At 39.7% G+C, this 26419-nt stretch overlaps 2 protein-coding genes across 2 annotated transcripts in view; one reads left to right on the top strand and one right to left on the bottom strand.

Annotated features, from left to right (window-relative positions):
- The window catches only part of TTC29 (tetratricopeptide repeat domain 29), a 646928-nt gene that overhangs the window by 597233 nt on the left and 23276 nt on the right, over positions 1-26419 (bottom strand). The gene's annotated exons all lie outside the window — the stretch shown is intronic.
- Positions 11835-26419, top strand: part of EDNRA (endothelin receptor type A) — a 62767-nt gene continuing 48182 nt past the window's right edge. The window contains exons 1-2 of the mRNA XM_031465155.2: positions 11835-12435; positions 16517-17006. Coding sequence (XP_031321015.1) covers positions 16575-17006 — 432 coding nt within the window. The 5' untranslated portion in view covers positions 11835-12435; positions 16517-16574. The remainder of the gene's footprint in view (positions 12436-16516; positions 17007-26419) is intronic.

Here is a 26419-nt window from a genome sequence, read left to right as displayed (position 1 = left end):
TTTGCCTCAATAAAACCAATAGTCTTTATTTTATTTACAGTATCTCTAGATATTTTTAAAAACGAGCCTCCTAACTCATTCTATGAGGATAGCACAAACACACACACAAATAATAAATGCTACTAGCTGGATGCTGCAGGACGTACCTGTCTTGCCAATAATCCTGTTTAGAGAGCATTTGTCAATGCTGAATATACACGTTATGAGACCCAATATCCATTCTCCTATTCCTGCAGTCTCCACTTCTATTTGTGATCCTTATCTACTCTACTTAATTTTTTAAAACAAATTTGTCTCCTCTAGGCATTTAAGTTTACAATTCTTACCATACAGCAATTTCACTTATGAATGTAAATTTTAAAATTTTTGCTAAAATATTAGCAAGTCAAATGTAGCATAGAGTAAAAGACGAAAGCATTATAACTAAATAGAGCTTACATAAGGACTGGCTTATCATTAGAAAATTAATTCACAGAATTCACCGTGTTAACATATTAAAGAACCATTGGATAAGTGGACAAACACACACATACACAAACTTGAAAATTTTATATCCATTCCCAATTCTTTTGTAACTCTCAGTAAGCTGACAATAAAGAGAAACTATTTGGAAACTATTAATTTGATAAAGAGAATGTATCTGAAACATAGAGCAACCGACATTCTTAAGGGTAAAAGATAAGAATTAAGAAAAAGACAAATCATCACAATTATCCAAACTGATTTTGAAGTTCTTTGATAATGCAATAAGACAAGAAAGAAAATAAAGTATAACTATTAGGGAAAAAATAGACAAGGCTTTGAATAATTATAGGTCAAGATAATCCATTGAAAACTATTGGAACTAATGAGAGAGTTTCCTGAGGGATCAAGATACAAGATAGGTACACTAAAATAATTACATTACTATAAATCAACAATACTATCAAATGAAATAAAAATATATTTATAATAACAATTTTAAATTTAAATATTCATATATTTAAGAATAACCAAACCAAAAAGGTATAAGAAAATTATAAAATACTTCTGAAAAACCTTTTCAAAAATCTGAATAAACACCAAAATACATTATTATTTTATACATAGGGAGATTTCATTGGTAAATGTATTGATTTTTGCCAAATTGATAGCTACAAATTCAATGTGATTCTGACAAAAATCCATACTATTTTCAATGGAAATTGAAAAGCTGATTTTAAAGTTTATTTGTAATAGTGAATGTAACCAGGGAAAGAAAAACAACTTAAAAATTGAAAGAGAATCATTATGAGAGATTTTTCCCTAGCAAATATGAAAAAAAAAACCTATAAAGCCATATTAATTAAAGCAGAGAATTCACATTAAAAATATACATAGACAGATACATAGATATAGATACAGACATAGATACACACACAGGAGTCTCCAGGATATACCGGTACCCACTATGATGAAGGAAATATATGAAACGAGGACATCAGTGTGTCCTACGGAGCTTTGTACCCTCAGTGCATCAGGATCAGCCAGAGGAACCCTAGAAGCTGAAAGACTAGGAGACTGTGTAGTTTACAGACACTTTAAATGCATTGTGGGATATCCATAAAGATGAAATGCCAGGAACCTGTAAGTGATCTTACATATAAATGTAATAGTAGGAACTTATTAAGGGTGAGCATCTTAGTTATTTTTAACCATGGGTCACAGTTGGCTTCTTCAGAAACACATGAATTATATAACCCAGTATCAAAGAAAATACTTGCACTATAAAAAAAGAAAGAAAAGAAAATACTTGCACTATGAACATGTGAACCAAGGCTTTTCAGCTGACACTATTGAAATTTGGGGACAAGGGGAGGGTATAGCTCAGTGGTAGGGCATATGCTTAGCACATGCAAGGTCCTGGTTCAATCCCCAGTACCTCCGTTAAAACTAACTAAATAAATAAATTACCTCTCCCCCACAAAAAAAAAAAAAAAAGGAAGAAAAAAAAGAAAAAAGAAAGAAAGGAGAAAAATGTTTTTTAAAAGATTTTTTTAAAAAGAAGAAATATTTTTAAAAAGACAGCATTTTGTCAGGTTTTTATTGAGCACCTACTATACTGTTTTACGAATAGCTCTAAGATAAATGGGAGTCTTTAGTAAGGGATGCAACCTTAAAAATTAACATTTTCTTCGGGGGAGGAAATAGGATCTCCTTAGAATGATTCACCTTATGATGAATTTTCCAGAAAAACTCTGGTAAGGAAATAAGATTTGCCTATACCTGCCCTATCTTTCTTACAGGAATGTTATGAGGCTTAAAAAAATGTTGACTATAAATGCAACATGAAAAAGTTAAGTGAATTAAATGCAAATTATTACCCCCCCCCCAAAAAATCCCAATTCCCTAGCCTGGAAATATTCCACCCTAGGCAGCATGATCTCTATACATGTTCACCCTTTAAGATTTTAAAATTTGTAGGACCAAGGACTGTATATATTATATTCTCTTCCATTATAAAGCCTCAATAAAGAAAACCAAAAAAAGAATACAATTAAACAAGCATCTGAGGAACCTAGAAGACAGAAAATGGACACATTCTAACCTCTGGAGTGATGAGTTTAAGTGCACTCAGCTGGCTGTCTGGAAAGAGCTCGCAGGTGGGGTGAGTCAGAGGCTGTGATGCAAGAATGAGTGTGTTTCTGAAAAGGACCTGGGAGAGCACTCTGGGCAGAGTGAGTGGCAAATGCAAAGGCAAGGTGTCAGGAGAGGGCGGAACTGGGTAGCACTTGCTTGAGAGTCGTCAAATAGATGTGCCTGACTAAAGTCAGAGAACACACAGGCCCAAAAGTGGGGCCGGACCTATAACAAATGATAAATACAGACTAGCAGGATTTCACTTTACAATACTGATGCAGGCGTCTTGGTGTCCCGTAGTTCAAGGTAGAAGACAGGAAACATCCTTGCAGGGTTCTGGGATGGGAGAGTAGATGGGCGGTTCTATGAATGTAGAGCCGGCTCTGAATAAAGGCAGGAAGAGGCGATGGGCAGAGCCGTTCACATGACCTCTTAAGTTAGTTCCCACCAGTCCCTTATCAAAAACAAAAACAAAAACAAAAAAACAAAACAAACAAACAAAAAAAAAACCCCACAACTTTTTAAATGTTCTAAGGAAATATTATCAGCTCCCAGAAAAAAAAAAAAAAAGAGCATCTCCAAGCAATAAAGCAGGCAAGTGCTCAAAGCAAAGGAGCTTAAAATGTCGTAAAAAAGCAACGGCTAACATTTAATATCCTTGAGATACGACTTTTTTTTTAGTCTCGCATGGACAGAAATCACAAAACTTTAGCATGACTAAGCCTTACCTGTAGTGACGCACAACAACATGGTTTTACTGAAATAGTGACTGATGACACATCGCCACATCCTCGAGCCTTACCTATGCCAGCGTTTCCTCATGTTGCTTAACCACAGAAAGCTTTGTGAATTGTAAAAAGTTGATGAAACACCCACCTAGAAGATATTATGCGCGCTTGACCAAAAGGGGAGAGCAGAAAACAAGTCCTTCGGGAACATATCAAAACTGAACTTCGTATGTTTGAGAAGAAATCAACATTTAATAAAATCACAAATAGATTCAATAGGTAAAAGCTTTTATATTTTAGAGATAATCAAAGATTTAGAAGTGAATGTTATTAGGTCTATAATTGCACTTTAAAATACTTTCACAGAAATATAGACCTTTGCGAAGCACATAAAGAAAACTGGCAACATTTCAACCACTCAGACCCAAAGGATGGTACATGAAACAGCAAGCTGGAATAGAGCTACAGAGTCTGGAGTGTAGGTGCTCCATGTCTGCAAAACCATGCTGCCATTTTCAAGACCCAAGTATTAGATGTGCAAATATTAGTTGTTGTTATGGGCTGAATTGTGTCCCCCTTAAAATTAGATGCAGGTATTAAATGTGCAAGTATTAGATGTGTCCCCCCTAAAATTCATATGCTGAACTCCTAACCCCCAACAGCTCAGAATGTAACTGTGTTTGGAATTAGGGCCTTTAAAGAGGTAATTAAGACAAAATGAGCTCATATGGTGGACCCTAATCCAATGGGACCAGGGTCCTCGTAAGAAGAGAGGATTAGGACATACACCTACTCACACAAGGAAGGACCATGTGAAGACACAGCAAGCAGGCTGCCGTCTGCAAGGCAAGGAGAGAGGCCTCAGGGGAAACCAAACCTGCTGACACCTTGACTGCAGACCTGCTCTCTAGCTCCCAGAAGCGTGAGAACTAAATTTCTGTTGTTTCAGCCATCCTGTCTGTGGTATTTTGTTATGGCAGCCCCAGCAAACGAATTCAGATGTCCACCCGAATATATTCAAATCAGAAAGCTGTAAACAAATGCCCTTGAGGTGCTGTCTAATCCATCCATCCTCCTTTAGGCAAAGCCACCCATTAGTCTTCCAGTTGAGGGGTTAAAAAGGGGCACCTGGAATGAAGGCTTCATCCATGGGAGACGACTGAGCTGTTGGCAATGGCTCATTGAGAGAATTCTGAAATCTGAATTCTAAATTCTTTACAGCACAAAACCCATCAACCAGTTTTGGACATCCATTTCTGAACAGTAATCCTAAAGCCTTGGTTGAAAAATTAAGGTGAAAAAATTCGGAAAAAAAAATTTGTCACAGAACATACTCTGCATTCAACATTACTCAGATTTAATCAATGAAATACACATGAAATTTAATACACATGAGAAGCCAGACGTCTCAATTATTTCTTTAACTCAGCATTCAGTTAAGGTGGAGGAAAACATCTTCACATTTTAAAAATGTGAATTAGGAATTAGTAAGAGGCTTTGCTTCCAATTTTACCTTCCATGCAAGCCTCCTTGTCATTTGTTCACCTCTATATAAAAATATAAATACAATTGTTTCCCAATAAAATTCCTTTTCCAAAAGTTACGGAAAAAAGCCTAATGTAGTCCATGCTAATTGTAGACGGTGTTGATTTTTCTTCCACATATTACAAAAATAAATTTAGCAAAAAGATTTATACTCACTACTTAGCAATGTTTCTGCATGGTTTTTTGCGCTGTTTCTAATTACCAAGCTATTTTGAATGTGTGTAAAGCAGAAAAGTTTGCCTAAAGGCTCAGCTTGACAGCCTTAGAACAATATCCCCCTTATTGCCCATCTCCGTGACCCGGTCCCACTCTTCCTTCCCCCTGACCTCCCTTGACCACCCATTCATTCCCGAAACTCCCTTCTGTCTTTGTGTCACAGACACTGCCCTTCTTCTCCGCTGCTTTCTCGGATGCTTCTCTCTCTCTGACAAGCTTCTAGCTGATGCTTAGCCCAACTGAATGCTTTGTACAAGGCTCATCCTGCTTGCCCTTTTCTTTTTCACGTTTTGCCTCCAAATGAAATGCACCCAATTCTTGGCTTCCATTACTGATTACTACACTCTTTTATTTCAAGCCTGAAGCCCTCATCTGCCCTGAGATTCAAGCTACTTAAAAGCTGAATTCCTCTTCTTTCCTATAAGCTCCTCTTCCCCCGCCCCCAAACCTAGCTTCCCTTTCCAGGCACCCTAATGGATTCACTGTCCATCTTCCTTACCTGGTCACTTTGCTTACATACTGTCTCTGGCCCCTTTCCTGTGATCACAGCAGAGTTCAGTGGTTGTGACAAGGCTGTAGGATTCACAGAACCAAAAATATTTACTAGAGACTCTAACAGAAAATGTTTCCCAACCCCATATCTAGCAGATAGCTCTATCCAAACCACTTTAAGCAGCTTGCATATATTTTCCCCCATTAGACTGGAGGATTCTTTAAGATAGGGTCTTGTTTCTTTCTTTTTTTTTTTTTCTTGTTCCTTTTTAAAATCTCTGTTCCCAGCACAGAACCTGAGACACAGTTTGCTACTCAATAAATATTGATGAGGAGTTCTGAACTCCCTCCAGGAAATTTTAGTCATTTTCAGACTCTTCCCACTTTATCCCCTAGATTCAATCTGCACCACCCCCCCCCAAAAAAAATTCTGAGTTGCATTAGAGTGTTTGTCCAAATATCTGCAATAATTCCTCCTCTCTCTTTCCATGCCCTTGGCTAGCCTCCTCCAATACTGGCTGTGGGCTTGACCATGTTACTTGCTTTGGCCAATAGGATAATAGCAAATATGATCAAAGGGAAGACCTCTGTCCCCTATGAAGGTACTTAGCCCAAGGGGTAAGAATGCCCTGCCCCTCTGCTGGTTTCCCTGGTAACCAATGAGCCAATCTGTTATCAGTTCCCCCTATAACTGCTAGACTGTCTGCTCCCCCAAGAGCAAAGACTGCTGCTGCCCTGTTCTGCCCGAGGTCTGCTGTCCACCGGTGGGGTGTCACTCCAGGACCCTTTTGCTTCAGATCTACCATCTATTAAACCACTGATGTCTCTGTCGCCAACTCCAGGCTCTTTCTTCGTTCTCAAGGCTAGGCAAGTACAGAGCTTGAAAGCCTGCAGGGTGCAGCACAGCACACCTCTTTTCATTCAGTCTCCTTCATTCAAGATCAGGCTTTTTGTTCGTTTGTTTGTCTTCTTCTATTACAAGTGCAACCCACAGTTCCCAAGCCCAATATCTGCCTAAGGAACATGCAAGAGTCAGAGTCACAATGATGTCACGTTGGCTCCCATCTTGGCCTCTCGTTCTCACTAACAAACTCTGGAACCCTCAGGCCCCTCCCACATTGTTAAAGGGATCCTTGTTACAGGGTTGAATAAACTCTCCTGTGGATGACTGTTCTCCTGGACATCTTAAGGCACCAGATCCCCTTCTAGCTTTCACACTGTAGCTCCTTGGATGCCACTGGTCACCCTGGCAGCTTCGTCCTACTGCTCTGACACTTTCCGGAAATCACCCATGTTGTCATGTGATGCTGTTTATTCTGCTCTACCAGACAAACAAGGAAGGAATAAATGAAAGTGAAGAGCTATCATTTATTGAACTCCTATTATGTGTCAAGACTTGGGTACTTTTTACTCTTTTTCTTTAACTCATGTCATTTTGTTTCTGCTTCGGTACTTAAAAGTAAATTAATATGACTGAACTATTATGCTGTACACCAGAAACTGACACAACATTGTAAACTGACTATACTTCAATTATTAAAACAGTAAATTATATCTCCCCTAAAAGAATCTCTAAAAGATAAGACTATTCTTCTATATGTCCCCAAATAATAACATTTAATAAAATTAATTTTACATTTAATAAAATTAATAATTTCTTCATAACATCTAATACCTAAACCAAAATCTAAATTTTCCCAATTCTAAAAAAAAAAGGGGGACTTTACAGTTGGTTTATCCAAATCAGGATCCAATCCAGGCCAGTGTCATTGACTGTCATGCTCCTTCAAGTCTCATTTAATCTAGAAAAACATCCCTTTTTTATTGACTGACTTGTTGAAGCGACAGGGCTAGTTGTCCTGTAAAATGTCATACTTCCCAGATTTGTCTGTTGCTTCCTCATGGTACTTGTTTAACTTGTGTGTCTGTCTCCTATCTTTCCTGGTAACAAGAATAGCTGAAGTCTTGATTCAAGTTAAACATTTTTGGACAGGTAGAATACGTCATCAGAGGACACTAATATCTGCTCGCCCAATCATTAGTGATGCTAAGATGGACTGGCCTCCAGTGAGGCCACCAGCAGGTTACAAAACACTGGGCTACGTTATGCCTTACGCACACTGTGATGACACCCTGCAGTCTTGACCACCAGGTGCAATGTTGTTGCAGTAAGAAAACACTTCAGAATCCTCAGTAACCGATCAACAAACTAACATTTTGTAATATTTCCTTTTGAAAACAAACTGCCTATAGTGAATTTTAATTAAAAATGGACCTATAACTCACAGGGCTTGTTTTTCCTCCTCCAGGTCAGTGACGTCTGCTGCCAACAGCGAGTCTCAGGCACGATTTGCCCAGTGCTGCAGTGACAGGTTGAGGATCTGGTGTATATTTCTCCTTTCACAACCAGCTGTCCAGCCTCTCTTTATCTTTGTGGTTCTTCTCTGAAGCTATCATGTTTTATTGCCCCCAGGGAGCCCTAAAGTGAACACAACATTCCTAGCAAATACTATGAGACTCAGATCCTTTATTGGGTTCCAAGTTTGAGGAGCTAAGGAATTAGCAGTTGTGAAATGGATTTGCAAATGTGAATCAAGAAACCTAAATTCATAAGAATATCTACCCCAAGGACACATGGGAAGTTGGCTTTTAAGTGCTATCTTGAGTATTTCTTAATCTTCAGCAATTATTGGTCAGTACGTCAATAATGATAATATGACACTGAGAAAAGTCGTTGTAACTGCCATCACAGTAATGCTTGACTTAATGAGCTGCTTGAACTAGAAGTCAAGTGTGAGTGAGAAAGTCTCCCTGAAACCCAGAAGATCTGCAGATTGCATCCAACCTAACTTCTAAGGAAAAGAAATATCCTTTGGAAGTTGAGTTGAAAAACATAGTCAAATATATGAATTATATATGTTCATTAAAAGTACAAAGCAGGGAATATAGAAGTGGGTCAAGTATTTAAAGTCTTGGCTTTGGGGAGAGGAGTATTTATGGGGAGGCAGTTAATTTCAATGATAACTGGTTTAAATCCTTTGAAGTCATTTTCCCCAAAGTAAAGTGGAGAAGATGAGGAAATAAATCTGTGACAACGAAGGAAAGTTCGTGTTGCTCTCACCTAGAATGAGGCAATCCCAATGTCTTACAAAGTCAGATTTATGCTGGTGATCCACATAAACATATTTATGTATATCTGAAGGTCTTTCTCAGAAGAGACGGTAAACGTATTTTATGAATTTAAAGGACAGATCAGCAGGTAATCATATAAGGAGGCAGATTTCATCTTAATGTCAGGAAGAATTTTTTTATTATGGTAAAATATACATAATATAAATTTATCATTTTAACCATTTTTAAGTATATGGTTGTGACATTATGTTGTGCAACCATCACCACCATCCATCTCCAGAACATTTTCATCACCCCAAATTGAAAATCTGAAACACATTAAACAATAAATCCTCATTCCTCCATCCCCCGAGTCCCTGATAACCACCATTCTACTTTCTGTTCCTATGATACTACTATTCTAACTACTTCATCTAAGTGGACTCATACACTATCTGTCCTTTTGCATCACACATATCACTTAGCCTAACGTCTTCAAGTTTGATCTATGTTGTAGCATGTATCAGAATTTCATTTTTTACAGCTGAATACTATTTCATTTCATGTATATACACCACATTTTATTCGTCCATTTATCCATACATGGACATTTGAGTTGTTTCCATCTTTTGGCTACTGTAAATAATGCTGCTGTGAATATGGGTGGATGAATATCTGTTTAAGTCCCTGTTTTCAATTATTTGGGGTGTATACCCAGAAGCAGAATTGCTGGATCATACAGGAATATTAAGTTTAATTTTTTGAAGAACTATCAAACTCTTCCACAGCTGCTGCACTATTTTACATTCTCACTAGCAATGCACATGGGTTCCAGTTTCTCCAGATCTTTGCCAACATTTGTTGCTTTCTGCTTTTTGATAATAGTCATCCTAATGACTGTAAAGAAAGAAATCTGAATAATTAGACCTGCACCACAGTAGGATGAGCTGTCCCAGCACGTAGGGGCTGATGGATGTATTCTACCAAAGACTGAATAGACTGACATGTTCAGTTGTGCAGGTTGTATACTGTCCAACTGTGTCTGGTCACAGGGTGAATATGGGCTAAAATCCAGCCATGTTTCCCATGCCAAGGTTTGAAACTTGGTGGGGAACTTTTTCTTCCCTGAGAACAATGTCAGCTTGCCAAGCCATGTGCCTGAAAGGGCACCTTTTTAAAATGCAAACTAAGGCACTTATAAAAGCTATTAATTATTCTGGATAACTGACTCTTCATCATGGGGTAGCTGTAGATGGAACAGATGAATGCACAGGGTAATACCTAGTCCCGTTGAACTAGATGACTATTAATGTCCCTTTCAATGGCAGTATTCTGTATCTCTTTGATGGTGTTACAGCATGCCCCTCAAGTCCTTCAACATGCCTTGCACTGATGGGCAAAGTCTATATTCCCTCACCTTGAACCCAGAATCTGTGACTGCTTTACTAATTCTGCAGAAGTGAGACTGTATCAGTTCTTAGGCCCAGACTTTAAGAAACTGGCAGCTACCCCTTCCTGTCTCTTGGGACACTCCTCCTTGGAACCCAGCCACCATGCTGTGAGGAAACATAAGCCACTTTGCAGGGAAACACACATGGAGAACAACCAACACTCATTAGCAAGAAAGCGAACTATCTCAGAAGTGAAGCCTCAGCCCCAGCAAAGATGAGCTGTCCCAGCCAAGCCCCGCCCAAATTGCAGATTGATGAGTAAGGTACATGAATGTGGTTGTATTAAACCACTACCATTTTAGGGTGATTTTCTTTAGCTGCAGTTGATAATCAGAACAGTTTGTAATAGAACATGACCACTGCTCCAAACTCACATTTTCACAATGTGCCTCACACCAGCAGTGCTCTGAAGGACTCCCAGGCAGGCCCGCTCTGTGGAGCCCCTGAGTTTTCTTTTTTCTATAGAATGTTTTATTTTGATTCTTTACTTGATATTGACCATTTACTCAGATTATTAAATATTCTCTCATATTGTAATTTTTATCGAGGTATATATAGTTGATTTATAATATTATATAAGTATTAAGTGTACAACATAGTGATTCACAATTTTTAAAGATTATACTCCACTTATAGTTATTATAAAATATTGGCTATATTACCTGTGTGTTATAATACATCCTTGTAGCTTATTTATTTTATACATAGTAGTTTGTATCTCTTAATCTCCTACCCCTATCTTGGCCCTCCCTCCTTCCCTCACCCCACTGGTAACCACTAGTTTGTTCTTTACATCTGTGAGTCTGTTTCTCTTTGGTTATAGTCACTAGTTTGTTTTATTTTTTAGATTCCACATGTAAGTGATAACACACAGTACTTGTCTTTCTTTATATGACTTATTTAACTCAGCATAATACCCTCCAAGTCCATCCATGTTGCAAATGGCAAAATTTCATTCTTTTTTTCATGGCTGAGTAGTATACCATTTATATATTTCATTCATCTGTTTATGGACATTTAGGCTGCTTCCACGTCTTGACTATTATAAATAATGCTGCTATGAATACTGGGGTGTATGTATCCTTTCAAATTACTATTTTCATTTTCTTCGGATATATATCTAAGAATGAAATTGCTGGATCGTAGGGTAGTTCTATTGGTGATGTTTTAAAAGAAACTCCATACTGTTTTCCACAGTGGCCGCACCAACTTGTTTTCCCACCAACAGTGTACTAGGATTTTCTTTTCAAGGAGCCCCCGATTTTTTTTCTCAAATATCACAGGCAATGGCCTTTATCCCTCATCTCCTCTCTCATGGCCCCATTTAGGATAGAAATCTCTATCATATAAAGGCCTTGAGGCCCATCTTCTGCAGCATCTGCACCCTCCCTGTTTGGATTTCTTGAGGAATCAACGTTTCTAGAAGCCACACGCTGGACCCTTCCACAGACTCTCCAGGGGCTCCTGCTTTGCCCCGGGCCAGTAGTATGTAGCCTTGGGGTGCTGGCTTCAAGGGACAAGACAGAAGTAAAACGTCCTTAATCCAGTAAACTGCTGTCCACCTTGGCTCTTTAACTTGATATAAGGTTAAGAGGGAGCGCAGAAGCCAAGCAAAGAGGCAGGGAACGCAGAGAAACCAAGATTGGCCCCTGGCTCTGTCTGCAGTCGCTCCGTCCAGATCGAATTTGCCCGCACTTACTGAGAAGGAAAGGGTTCCTCTCCAAGGCCTCCCTAAGTTTTGAGTTTCCTCGGTTAAACCACCCACATCCCTCCATTACCGCCCTCTCACCACCACCTTCGCTTCAGGAAGGAAATAGTTAAAAAGACTCCAGCCCTTCAGGGCCGGGGAGGGGGCGGCAGCCTGGTGCTTTATAGTGGCTGCAGCCCAGAAGGGCTGGAAGGTTAGAACATTCTTGCCGCCCTAGACTGGAGTAGGTCTGAGCTTTTGGAGGAGACGGGGAGGACAGACGGGAGGCGTGCTCCTCTGGAGTTTTCTTTTTCTTGCGAACACTCGCGCGTGCGGGCGCGCAGTCCTGCCTTTGGTCGGGCGATTGCGGACCGGAGGTGGAGAGGCTCCATCCCACCCGGTGCCCGGAGGCTGGCGGCTCCGGGAGGACCTCCCCTGAGCAGCCGTGCCCAGGAAGTTTTCCGAAGCGGAGGCAGCGGTGCAGCTGGGGGCCGCCGCCGCACCGGAGCCGGGACCCTCGCCACCCACCCTCGCCAGCTCGGCTTCCTCTCGCCCGGGCGCCGCGCGCCGACCACCGAGCAGCCGTCTGCGCCCGCCAGGCTCCACGGTCGGTGCGACTCTTTCTTTCCGGGGACCCAAGCGGGGTGGGGGAGACGCCGGCGGGCCCCTGGGTCTGGAGGAGACGCGAGCTCCGTGGCGCCCGGCACCTCCTACACCCGGGCTGGCACCACCTGCCCAAAGGCGCGTGGAGGCGAGGGCGCCTTCCTCGGCGGGGTGCCTTCTGGGAACGTTTGGGGTTTGGGGATCTGTCTGAAAGTCTCTCAGTCTCCCGAGGCGGGCGTCGGATCTGCAGTCAAAGGAAAACCCACAGTTCTCCCTGGGTCTCCCTTCTCGGGCGTACGAGAACTTTGTGGAGCATCACGCGCTTGTCGCTGGCTCCGAAGCCCACTTGTGGGCTTTGCCCCGCAGCCTTTTCTGACCCGCCTGCTTCTCCTCCCCGCAGACCCGGGGCATGCCGAGGGTAGCCAGGGGCACTGGGTGTGAGGGACTCCTGTGTTTGGGAAAACCCCCAGTGCAGCTAGTTTGGAAACCGGCCCGTGGAGGTCTGAGCGTTTTGTTAAGTGCTCTCCTTTAAAGGACACTTGTTGCCTTTTCACTTGCAGAAAACAAGGGCTATTTCCAGATAATCAGTCTCTGTTAACCCCATCCTAATGGCGTTCCGGGATAGACTTGGCGGCGGAGGGGGTGGGCTGGGAGGCGTAGTAAAGTCAGACATCTGTAAGGAGAGGTACTAATTTCTCACCCAGCAAGCAAAGGCCACCAAACAAAACCAAACCAACGAAAACTTATTTAAAAGCTGCTAGTTTATTTGTAGATATTAATGACCCCCCCAACTCCCTCTGTTTTGGTTAACTAGTTGAGAAACAGCTTGGCAATCATTTTGTGTAAATTAGCTCCTCTAAACTTGTGCCATCTTGGTCAGGTTGGAATTTCCAAATTACTAATTACAGGTGAACTTTGATCCTGAGTCAAAGATGTTAAATGGTTAAAGTGGAAGGATTCAGTCCTTTTGCTTAATAATAGCTTTTGAACTCCAGCAAATCCTTAGACCCCAAATATGAAGAATGCTCGATATATAAACCATGTCCTTCAGGTCTGAACCTGAGATGCTTCACTAGAGTTATGACCGATTATGACTCATGTTCTGAAGCACCGCGTGGCTTAGATCCATGGAAATGAGCTACAGACTCATCCTTGGAGGAACTTGCGTTTGAGAGGGTTCTTTCCTTTAGTTTTGTATTTCTCAGTCAATGATGGTAGGGCAGCCATGTGCCTTTGCCAAGTATCCCTTAGGTCTTCAGCTTCATATGCATGGTGAGCTGAGACAGATGTCATCAGAAGTGACTTCTGGGGTGGCGTCATTGTTGGAGGAGGTGCTTTTCATGGTAGCTGGCTCACACTTTGATAAGAACCCATAGCTTTGGACTCCTCAGCTCCGCAGTAATCAGCTGACCAAACAAACCAACATGCTGATGTTCAAACACGAGTGGTACTGTTGAGAGTAGTGTACACTCAAGATAGCTAGGTCAGTTCCCTAAATATCCACCTAGCAGACTGTAATGGGCAAAGAGCCATCTCATTTCTGGAAAAGGCCATCTCTCTCTTATTTCTTATGAAAAAAAACTACTTCTGAAGGTTCATTCTCAGCGGAAACTAGGAAGCTTCAGTCATTAAACAGCCCAAGATATTGAAAGATTTCCTTTTTTCCATCTCTGACTTCAACAGAAGAATTAGAGTATGCTTTGTTCTTAGAGCCCTGGTCTCCACTGCAGAATGGAAATAGTGTCATTTCGTAGGTCTACTAATATTTGGTCAGATACTCCAAACTGTAAAAAGTGGGAAAAAACTACTTATAAGTAAGTCTAGGCAGAAGTGTATACCCAGGATGCCCTGAACTTAGAAAAACTGATATTTTAATCATTTAATCAGACTGAATCGAGTCCCATGAGCCAAGTAAAGTGAGGCATTATACCTGTCCTGCCACTTCTTGGCCACAAAAACATGACTTAACTTCTTCAAGCTTCAGTTTCCTCATGAGTGAATGGGGATATTGCCCCCTGACTACCTAAAGTTGTAAATCTCAGGTCAGATAACAAATACATATATAATAAGTTACTACTATATGTAAAAAGTTATTATTAATTCAGGTTCCTGGGGAAAGTCTCTGGGGAAGGCAAAAGTCTGCAGTATTTGCACCTTATATTTACTTTAGACGTTCTATACAACTTGAACAAATCATCTTTCATCCATATATTGACTAAGCCCGAAGTTTTACTGATAACCAAGATAATTATCAAAATTCTGAAAAGTGGTTATCAATCGTGAATAGACTAAAAAGGACATAATTCTTAAAACTTGAATTATGACCTGGGTGTATTCATCATACACACACACTATATCATAAATGAGCTGATGACCTTCATTGAAAGGTTCACAAAAACTCACAGAAAAGAAAACGTATAAAATATTAAAATGAGAAGAACCACTTTTATTTACCTTTGATTATTGTGTTACTGCCAACCTCCCTCAATTTCCCAGCAGCTTTTATTTAAGGATTAAAATAGAAACCTAGACTTTCTGGACAAGAAGAACCACTTGCTCTCTGCAAGTGACTAAAACAAAACAAAACAAGTCAAAAAAACAAAACGATCTTTTGAAAATGTCTAACCACCCTCCCAAGTCTATTGCTTCTTCAGAAATCTGTAGATATTGTTAAAACACTTCAGGTGCAAGAAAGCGAGTATGGTCTAGTGGTTAAGAGCTCGGGCTCAGAGTCAGGCTAACCTGCCTTCCTCGAATCACAGCAGGGCCACCACCACCTGCGGCCTCAACAAGCTACCTGACCTTCCTGAACCTGTTTCTCTGTGTTTATAATGGAGCCAAGTATCTGCTTCACAGGGTCATTGTATGGATTAGATGGCATCATGCATGTGAAGTGCTCAGCACAGACACTAGTCATAATCAACGTAGCTATAAAGGATGCTTGAAAGAGAGCATGGGATCGATAGTCCTTAGAAAAACCAAATAGTACGCCTGGCCTGGGAAAGTCCACTACTCCTAGTTTCATTCATTGGCAAATATCCTGACAATAATTTCTGACAAATGGAAAAGCAAAAAACTCCTATCGGAAACTATCAGAAGATGTGACTCGTACACATTAATCATCCAGATTTTCAAAAAATAAATACTTTGTCTTTACCAATCATATCATTTTTAATTGACTAAGACTGTTAAATGTTAATGATGTTAAAGTTATGATTTTATTTTTTTCTTTTATTTTCCAAGTTATTTAATTTTTTAAAAAAATTTTTTGTTATTGCAGTATAGTCGGTTTACAATGCTGTGTTAGTTTCTGGTGTACTGCCTAGTGATTCAGCTATACATATACATATTCTTTTTCATTATAGGCTGTTACAAGGTACTGGATATAGTTCCCTGGTTCTTGTTGTTTATCTATTTTATGTATAGTAGTTAGTATCTGCAAATCCTGAACTCCCAGTGTAGCCTTCCAACCCCCCCCAACTTTTAACCAGAGTTCTGATTTTAAATTAACATTTTATAACACTTTTAAATGGCTACCTGTGCTGCATTTTATTCTCATGCTCATTAATTACCATGTGCAAGACAGTACACGTGTTGCAATACTGAACTGTTAATTACAGAATTTGGTGATTTTATGTCTTAATACTATATAACTTTCACTCAGCATACAATGTCTTTTCTCTTCCATTAATAAATAAAATACTGTGTCTCAACTCTTGAAGAGTTTCTGTAATTCAGGTTATCAGCCTAGGTGTAACATCGAGAAAAAAGTAACTTTTTATCTACTTCTTGAAGGAAAAACTGACACATCCTTATCCATATTATAATCTAGATGTAAGTATAGACTTACGGATAGTGATGAGATAGACAGAGACAGAAATCAAAATAGAGCTATAACTTGCCCTAATAGAGCTTTGATCTTCCCTGGTTTTGTTCTGCCATGGGGTAACCTGACACAGATATATCTTATCTAATTACCAAATACATCCTGCCTTTTAATTGAAGCAGTAATTATCATTGACTACAGTCTTACTGGCAGCTGGATTTTAATAACCAAAATGATTTTTCCTCCTTTCTTTTTCCAGGTGGGAAAACAAAAAAAAGGAGGGTGTAAGAGCAACATAGTAAGAGACATTTCCTCAAATGTGCATCAAGATGGAAGCCTTTTGCCTCAGGCTGTCCTTTTGGGTGGCGCTGGTTGGATGTGTAATCGGTGATAATCCTGAGAGCTACAGCACCAATCTCAGTACGCACGTGGACGATTTCACCACTTTTCGTGGGACAGAACTCAGCTTCGTGGTCACAACTCATCGACCCACGAATCTGGCCCTCCCCAGCAACAGTTCCATGCACAACTATTGCCCACAGCAGACGAAGATTACTTCCGCTTTCAAATACATTAACACTGTGATATCATGTACTATTTTCATCGTGGGAATGGTGGGGAATGCGACCCTGCTCAGGATCATTTACCAGAACAAGTGTATGAGGAATGGCCCCAACGCGCTGATAGCCAGCCTTGCCCTTGGAGACCTTATCTATGTGGTCATTGATCTCCCTATCAATGTATTTAAGGTAGGAAGTAACCACAGATGCATTTGCAGGTCTGAATGTATGCTCTGATTCCACAGTTAGGAGAGTTACTGCAGACTTTTCTGACCTTTGGAATTTTAGTCTTTGTTTTTCCTGAGAGCAGTTACTGCTATCTTAAAACTCGGTAACATTGTACAATTTTATTTGTTAAATGTTGCACTTATTTTCTAACTTAATTGTTACCAAAATAGTATTTCAGGGATGATTCTTCAAAGTCATGGTCTTTCATGAATCAGATTCTCCTGCGAGCCCTGAGCTTGCAGAGTGGATGGGCAATCTGGGAAAAGATCAGTAGATTTTCCTGAGTCAGTTTCCAGGGTGAGACCTACAGAGCCCAAAAAGTACTTAAGATAAATATATATCTTCAGTTTCAGTTACCTTTTCAATGTGATGCTGTTCAGAAGCCAGATAGCCACAGTATGGCTTGAAACGGGGAGGGCCAATTTAATTTTGACTGTCTGGATGACGTGCTGGCTCCCCGCGGTTATCTGAGCAACTTCAAGATAACGGGGTGCACATGATAGCCAGCCAGGGGTGACCTCGTTGAGCACTGTTACTAAAACTGTTTAGGACAGGCCTCCTGTTTCACTGTTGCTTCCTTCACTGCTTCAGTTTACATTTATGGAGTGCCCGCTGTGTGTCCGCCACAGAGCCAGGCAATAAGGACCCAAAGACAATCAGGCAAAGTTAGAGCCTGAGTAGGGGAGGAAGATCCCACCTACTGTTAGGGTGATCACCTTGCTCTGGGGACTGTTTGGTACCAAAACAACTAAAGCTGAAGGGAATCAGACATCCCATATTTGGTCTAGTGGTTGTGAGGGGGAAATTGCTGCAAGAATCCAAATGAACTAAAATTCAAATGAAGTTACATGATCTGTGCCAGATGTTTTGGAATGTCTTTATTCCTAGCCCAGGGAAAGCACTTTCCTTAGCCTTTTTTTTTTCTTTTTCTTCTATGTGTTGTCCATAGAAACAAAACTATTCTTGGCAATAATATTCTGAAATCTGACTTTAAATGGAAAGTTTTGTCAGATGAAGACATGATTAGGTTTAAGAGGAACAATAACCTCAGTTTCCAGTAAATACACTCAAACTATGGTGAAATTATACTAGCCTACCAGGAACATCAGTGGTCTAACAATAAAGACGAGAACAGTCATTAGGATTTTGAGCATTACAAGGAAAACTCATCTCAAAATGACTCCAGGACACTGTTTGCAAAATTGGGGAAATTAGACCACAAATAAAAATTTAAAAATCACATACCGTCTCTTTCCACAGAATAGCATGAATACATACATGTGTTTTCTATTTGAACTTAAAGCAGGATTTCAGAACCCAGTTATGAGGCAAAAATTGAAAATGTGTAATTAATTTAAAATGTTTATCATAAGCTATAGAACTTTAATTATTTTCCTTTTCAAAAGTTTTTGATTTTCTCTTCATGAAATATTACATGAACTCAACACTTGGCTTCCTCAGTATCTCTCTCTTTTTAAAATTTTTTTATTGAAGTATAGTCAGTTTACAATGTTGTGTCAATTTCTGTTGTACAGCTAATGTTTCAGCCATACATATTCATACATATATTCCTTTTCATATTTTTTCACTATAGGTCACTACATGATATTGAATATAGTTCCCTGTGCTATACAGTAGAACCTTGTTGTTTGTTTTATATATATAGTAGTTAGCATTTGCAATTTCGAACTTCTAAGCTATCCCTTCCTACCCTCTTTTCCCCTGGGGAACCATAAGTCTGTTTTCTGTCTGTGAGTCTATTTCTATTTCATAAATAACTTCATTTGTGTCTGTTTGTTTTTTTTTTTTTGAGTCCACATATAAGTGATGTTATATGATTTTTTATTTCTCTTTCTGGCTTGCTTCATTTAGAATGATAATCTCTGGGTCCATCCATGTTTCTGCATTATTTCATTCTTTTTTGTGGCTGAGTAGTATTCCATTGTAGATATATACCACATTTTTATCAAATCATCTGTCGATTTAGGTTGTTTTGATATCTTGGCTATTGTATATAGTGCTGCGATGAACATTGGGGTGCATGTATCTTTTCGAATTAAGAGTTCCCTCCGGATATATGCCTGGGAGTGGAATTGCTGGATCATGTGGTAACTCTATTTTCAGTTTTTTAAGGAACCTCCATACTGTTTTCCATAACGGCTGCACCAAGTTACAGTCCGACCAGCAGTGTAGGACTCCATCATTTTCCCTATTGTTTGTGGACTTTTTAGCGATGGCCATTCTGACTGGTATGAGGTGATACCTCACTGTAGTTTTGATTTGCATTTCTCTGATAATTAGTGATATCGAACATTTTTCCATGTGCCTATTGGCCTTTTGTTAGGACATCTCTCTTTAATAAGAGATTTGAAAATGCTAACATGACCCATTCACAGTCACAGTGTCGGGTATTAAACACTGATTGTTCATACTTATACAACTAGCTAACCAATCCATCATGGCTCGGGAGAATAATATAAACTGTCTCTGAATTAATAATTCCCATCCGACCATGTGCAAAACAGCTTCTTGGCACATCAATACCTGCTGGGAAGGAGACTTGCTTATCTCTTTGAGGTGTTACCTGCCATTCACCAGACTAAACTTCATTTCTATTCCGTAGCCACATTTTAAGTCAGACCACCTGGAATATCTCCAAATTTGGTGAAAATTCAAATAAAACTTTCTTTTACATTCCTATAGCAATGGACAAAAATTAAGACATCCTTATTTGCCCTTATGATTCTTCTTCCCTCTCAGGAATCCAGTACTTTATATACCTTATTGTAGTTCTAAACAATGTGGACAGTTTGATGTGTTTTTACATTGCAGGAATACATTTGTATAATTCCTGTTTTTCTCACACTCATGTAATGAGTCATTCAACCAACATTAATTTTAGAAAGTAAACCTTTGGGGTTAAAAAAAAATACTCTTTAGTCATTTCAGTCTTCTTCCAGAGGAAAAGAGAAAAGCATTGGAGTGAACAAAAAAGCCTCATAATATTCAGGGATTATTTCTGCTTTCTCCTATCAGTGCTCTTCTCCAGGATAGGAGACCATGAGGTGTTTCTGTTTATTTCTCTGACTTTTGCCCAAGAGAGTCAAGAGAAATCCTTCTGAGCAATGTGAGCTCCGGGCCCTCCTGCCTTTTCTCCACAGCTGCCTCCTGCTGTGAGAGTCTGCTGCTTTGGAGTCTCGCATATCAGACCGCGAGTTCCTCTGACCATGTCAAGCTATCTCTGTATTGCAGGGCAAATGAGTAGCCATCCATCTCACTTTACCGTTGTGTTTAGGTACCTATGAAAAATGCATAGACTTGGAGAACATTCTATTAAAAGAATACGTGAAGCTTCTTTACCTCCCCTGCTATTAAAGGGATGCATGAAGCCTCTTTGTCTCTCTGACTGTTAGAAGAATTGGATTGAGAGAAGGATGGTTTAAAGGATCTACTGTGATCATTAAAGAAACATGAGTTTTCAAATCACACAGGTCATTGTGTTTAACAATTCTATCGATTGCTGTTATACTCAGTTCTAAGGTGTCTCCAGACAGAGACTGTTGCATTGAGTCATGTTAGAGTAAGTGAAAGTAGACTGTGTGAGGGCTGCATTTTGGGGCAGGCCAAACTTACTGATTAGACTGTAGTAATGTTACAAGAACAAGGAAAGTGCATGATAAAGGTTTCTTTCTATTCACATTTTATTCCCTTTCTCTCACTTTGAAAGAGGTTGTACTGAAACTGTTTCATGTATCAGCATGATGTAAAACACAACTGAAAAGCAATGCAGCAAGTGTCAGATGGCTGGGCTGAGGGCATGGAAGAGGGGTTCACTACACATCTGAATTTCCATGTTTCCTAGCTTATCTCTGTAACTTCAGGATTTCTTCCTCCAGCCTGTACTGGACTTTTCTCGTACTTACTGAGTGCCAGTCCTCTCAGAAACACCCAGGAGCTCATACTTCTTGTTAGTTCCCAACATGCATGTGCAGCTCTTGTCTGGATGCCATTCCCTACCCCTAAGTAACATTCTTTGCCCTAAATAACCTTCTCAGAGAAGCTGATTGTAGTTGCCAAATTGCTGCTGCTAAAGCATTTACAGATTCCTAAATTTAAAAATGAGTTAGGCCTAGAGTTATACCCGTTGCATAAAGAGGAAATAAACCAAAAAGTGGAAATTCTTCTAGCCATTGTTTACACTTGTGCACGCACGCAGACGTACACACACACATATACACCTCGTGATGGAATCAGACAGTCTCAGACAATAAAATGTAAAGCAGAAGGAACCAGAGGATGCAAATAAACACCAGTTACCTTCATGCTTTTCAAGCATACAAGGGCCTTGCAAATGGCAATGTTAAAGAAACACTATTATTAAGTTTATCAAGCAATTACTCTATCTGATTTTTAATTGTGCAACAGACATAATATCATTAATTTCAGGAGAAGACTGACAAAAACAGGGGAGAGGAAGGGGAAAGAGTTAGGAGACCCTTTCAAATATTCACACTTATAACCTAAACTGATAATGGATTCAACTTGTGAAAAAATTACATTATCTGATATCTTGAATTTTCAAGGAATGCAAAACTTAGCCAAGTAGATTAATTTGTATATAAAATATTTGCATTCATAACAATGCCAAAACAATTAAAGGACTGTATCTGTGTTTAGCATCCAAAAACATCCCCAATTACTAAATCCCAATATAGATTAGAAGTACAGAATTTAATAATTATATTCTTTAATGATTCATTTATGCCTTAGAGTGTCATCCATAGGAAGATGGGCTTTTGAATAGAAGGAAACCCCTAAAAGTGATGTTTGTGCAAGGGTGGGCCAAAGCGTGGCGTCATGTGCTTTCAGGATGACAGTCACCCGGATGTGCATAGAGATATGCCCATAAACCACTGCACCTCAGCCTCTGAAGTAGAAACAGAGTGTGGGGAAATACATGTACGAGAGAAGTAGGGTGGAGAGGATTAGAAATGGTGGCCATGGAAAGAGGGAAGAAGTTGCATCCAATGGCTTGGCATAGAAATCTCGGCACAGTGGGGAGTTGGAACCAGTGATGCCACAGAAGACACTGTAGGTGAATAATATCTCCACTTAGCATGTGGGATAAAGCAGGTCAGTGAGAACAAGCTAAGCAGCCAGTGATACATCCAGTAACTGACTGTTGGCTACGAATTTAGTCCCTTTTAAGCAACCACTTCTTCCTGAGGACAACAATGAAAAATAAACAAATACAATTTCTGCATGAAATTATCAGGGATATTTTGCAATGAAAAGCCAAGACTCCCACTATGTTGCCTTGGCAGAGGATCTGAGCAGTGTGGAAACCAGAGACATTCACACAGAGCCAATTTGTCTCCATATTAACACAGCCTTTGACATCTTGTGCAACTGGGCTCCATCCTGTTGGGGCAGCGATACAAAAGTTGTTTTTTGACACATCAGATCACCAAGGCAATTTCTGTCTCAAAAACAAATTGGCACAACTTATAGATGGTATGCCTCAAACTTAGTAATTGTTCCATAAATTTTTTTTTAATTCAAGTGTAGTTGATTTACTGTGTTGTGTTAATTTCTGGTGTACAGCATAGTGATTCATATATATATTTCTTTTCTTACTCTTCTTCACTATAGGCCATTACAAGATACTGGATATAGTTCCCTGTGCTACACAGTAGGACCTTTTTGTTTTTATTTTATATGTAGTAGTATCTACAAATCCTGAACTCCCAGTTTGTCTGTCCCCACACCCTTCTTCACCCTGGAACCATAAGTTTGTTTTCTATGTCTGTGAGTCTGTCTCTGTTTTGTAAACAAATTCATTTGTATTCTTTTTTTTTATGATTCCACATATAAGTGGAATATATTATATGGTATATTTCTTTCTCTTTCTGGCTTCACTTGGTGTGATGATCTCCAGGTCCATCCATGTTGCTGCAAATGGCATTATTTTATTCTTTCTTTTTTCATGGCTGAGTAGTATCCCATTGTATATATATACCACAACTTCTTTATCCAGTCATCTGTCGATGGACATTTAGGTTGCTTCCATGTCTTGGCTATTGTAAATAGTAGTGCTGTGAGGATTGGGGTGCAAGTATCTTTTCAAATTAGCATTTTCTCTGGATATATGACCAGGAGTGGGATTGCTGGATCATAGGGTAAGTGTTTTTGGGTTTTTTTTGAGACTGGTAAAGGAGTTTATTAGGGGTACACTGCCATAGACAATAGCGGGCCACATAGACGAGAGGTGCTGTGTGAGCCTATTTTCAGCTTTTTAAGGAATCTCCATGCTGTTTTCCATAGTGGCTGCACCAAATTGCATTCCCACCAACAGTGGGATAAACGCTTTTTGATATGATTCAATACGAACTTCTAATCAGATTGTTCTGAGTCCTTCCAGTTGAGATACTGACAGTGATGAAGATGATGATGACTTATCAGAGGGCTTCTTCGTATATGGACAAGGTACAGGGTCTTACCTCTGGTCTGCATACACTGTTCCCCCAAGTTGATCAGATGACCCACCGTTGCACACGTGATCATGGTGTTTCCCTTTTACTCATCATCAAGCAAATTAAAAACAAGCCCTTCTCATGTATTCCAGTAATAGTGCTATTATCGGAAAATTAGGTATAGATACTGTATTCCCTAAATTTTAAGAGAGAAGGTGTGTCCCTTCATCAAGCTCTCTGTCCCTTGTGGGTGCATTGCCCCCCACTAATCGGTCCCCGTTAGGTAGCTCTAGCCCCACCTCCTCGCCTGGACACTCTCTCTTCATGCTTTTCCTCTACCTCTCCGTACTCCAGCTAACCAAGAGTACCAAGGTGATCCTTCTACCTGGAATATTTTCCCTCATGCCTCCCCTAGCATATTCCACTTTATTCTTCAGATCCCAGCTTAAGCATCTCTTTGTCTGGCAAGTATCCCTGACCTCGACTGGGTTGGCGCCTTTCTCGTGTGCTCCCCTGACCTCCTCTATCAACCCTGTATGAGCATCCAATACATGCTGTATCACATCTGCCAGTTCGCTTGCCTGTCTGCCACTCTAGACTGCAAGGCCCTTGAGGCACGCTGCCATCCTTCTCATTTATCATGGTATCTCCGTATCCAGCCCTGTGCCCAGCTTTAAAAATATTTGATGAATGAGTAAAATAAGAAAAGGTACTGTATTTGCCTCTGTAAGAATGTTTCTTTCCCATGCAATCCCAGATCTAAAGGCACACTTGCTCTTTTTAAAAAAATTTTTTTATTGAAGTAGAGTTGATTTACAGTATTAGTTCCAAGTGTACAGCATGGTGACTCAGTTATACATATTCATACATAGACTTTTTTTCTTTTCAGGTTCTTTTCCATGATAGGCTATTACAAGAATTTGAATATAGTTCCTGTGCCATACAGTAGGTCCTTGTTGTTAATCTACTTTATATATATAAGATGTGTCTGTTAACCCCCAAGACTTGCTTTTTGACTTTATTGAATGTCTACTTTTTTCCTGCAAATCAGGGATGTCTCAGGGTCCATAAATCTGAGAGAAAATATATGCAATATAGTGACACATCACAACAGGATTGATCCCCCTCCCCCTTCCCTTTGTCTTTAGAGGTCAAGGGTTCTTTTTCTGTGGTGCCTGTATTGTATTGCCTAATTTCTTCTCTCCCTGATACACAGAGCCGATTGAAGTCTCTTTTCAAGATTTCTGCGCAATATGCATTCTTTGAGCGTAGTTGTAGCTGTGGTTTTGATTGAAATATTAAACCTACAAATGATTGGGAATATCAAAATGAACGTTCATATCGCAAAAGATTTTATTTGCTCTTTAGAGAACAGGAAATAGGTTAATTTTTCTGGCATTGCTGAGACACAGGCACATTGCAAAAGTTCATTATGCTCACCAGCTCACTTAAGGATATATGTACCTATGAAATGACAGAGTGATAAATTTATTACCCAATTTGCTGTTTGTTATAAGGAAGTTGCCGTCTGGAAAGGCCTCAGAACCCTCTCCAACTACCTCCCCTTCTGGCTTTTCGTTTCCTGTGTCTGGGAACCTCGCTGCTTTCTCTCATGGCCATCATGTTAAGTAATTATTCTCATGTGCGGTGACTGGGCTAACCGTCAGCATTTGGCTCACAGCACAGTTATTCTCATTTCAGTGATGGGGGGTGGAAACTATCCCTAACTGCAAAGATCATTCCCATGGTTGAGGAAGGAGCGATGGTTTCAGTCCTGTCCCCATCTAGGAGGCGCTGAATGTGTGAAATGTCGTGGTTGGTGATACTCCTCCACCAGACAGTTCAGATCACCGAAGAGGGTGCTGTGTCCTAAACTTAAACAGTGAGGCATAAGCGTTTTACTTTTGAGAAAAGGATTTTCATATATACACTGTGTGTCTGGGTAATGTTGCCCTAATTCCAGCCTTCTGAGCAGTGAAAGCAGATGTTCTGGCTATTTTATTCTGAAATGTTTCTATAGTGTCTTTATCTTATGAGCTGCCAGCGTGTGAGTGTTCTTTCTTTATTATCATGCAAAGTTTATACAGTTAGTATAAAGAGTGTGTGAACTAAAATGAAAGAGGACGGGGCATGAAGTTTACTATCTCTGAAGCTGATTCTAAGACTAGAGTGGTTAAATAAGGAATGTTCTAAGAAATTCTGTCAAAACAAAATTGATATACAGCCAGAAATTCTACAACTGCTTTCTGGATCTACCATATTCTCTTGGGAGCGAGAATAACTGCTTTCTATAGCTACGATTTTATTTTTAACCAGGTCTAATTTTTCTTGGAAAAACTTTCCAACACTATAAAGTTAATAGTAGAAATTAGGTTCAGTAATAGAATGGAATGTAAGTATCATTCAGTGTTAATTTTTGGTAGCCTTATCTTTAAATTTGAACATCAAAACTTTTACAAAACCACGTGCTCTAAAATGTTTATTTAAATTTGTAATGTTTGAAGAGTCCAGTGTTCCTGGACTCAAGAAGCAAAAATCAAGTGTGCCCTCAGAAAGATTTGATACTATTTTTGTGGATGTGCAAATTTAGAGGTCGCTTTTTAGAATTTAAACTTCTCTAGAGTTTCATTGATGTGGTTTGACATCACGGCTTACTTGGAGACTAGTATAAGTAACAGGAGCTAGTCAACTCATGCTTCCTGTAACACTTATCCTAAACATGGGAACCCTTTATTTTAGATCAAATTTTTTACCAGAAGGTGATTGGGATGGGCAACTGATTGACCGTTTCGTTACTCAGTTAGATCAGGTCTCTCATCTCTAAATGTTCTTCATTTATTCATTCAGTAAATATTTATTGACCTCTGACTATATACCAGTCATTGGGGAAACAGCAGTGAA

This window comes from Camelus dromedarius, chromosome 1, assembly GCF_036321535.1.
Source record: "Camelus dromedarius isolate mCamDro1 chromosome 1, mCamDro1.pat, whole genome shotgun sequence".
NCBI lineage: Eukaryota > Metazoa > Chordata > Mammalia > Artiodactyla > Camelidae > Camelus > Camelus dromedarius.
This window is presented reverse-complemented; position numbering and strand designations above follow the sequence as displayed.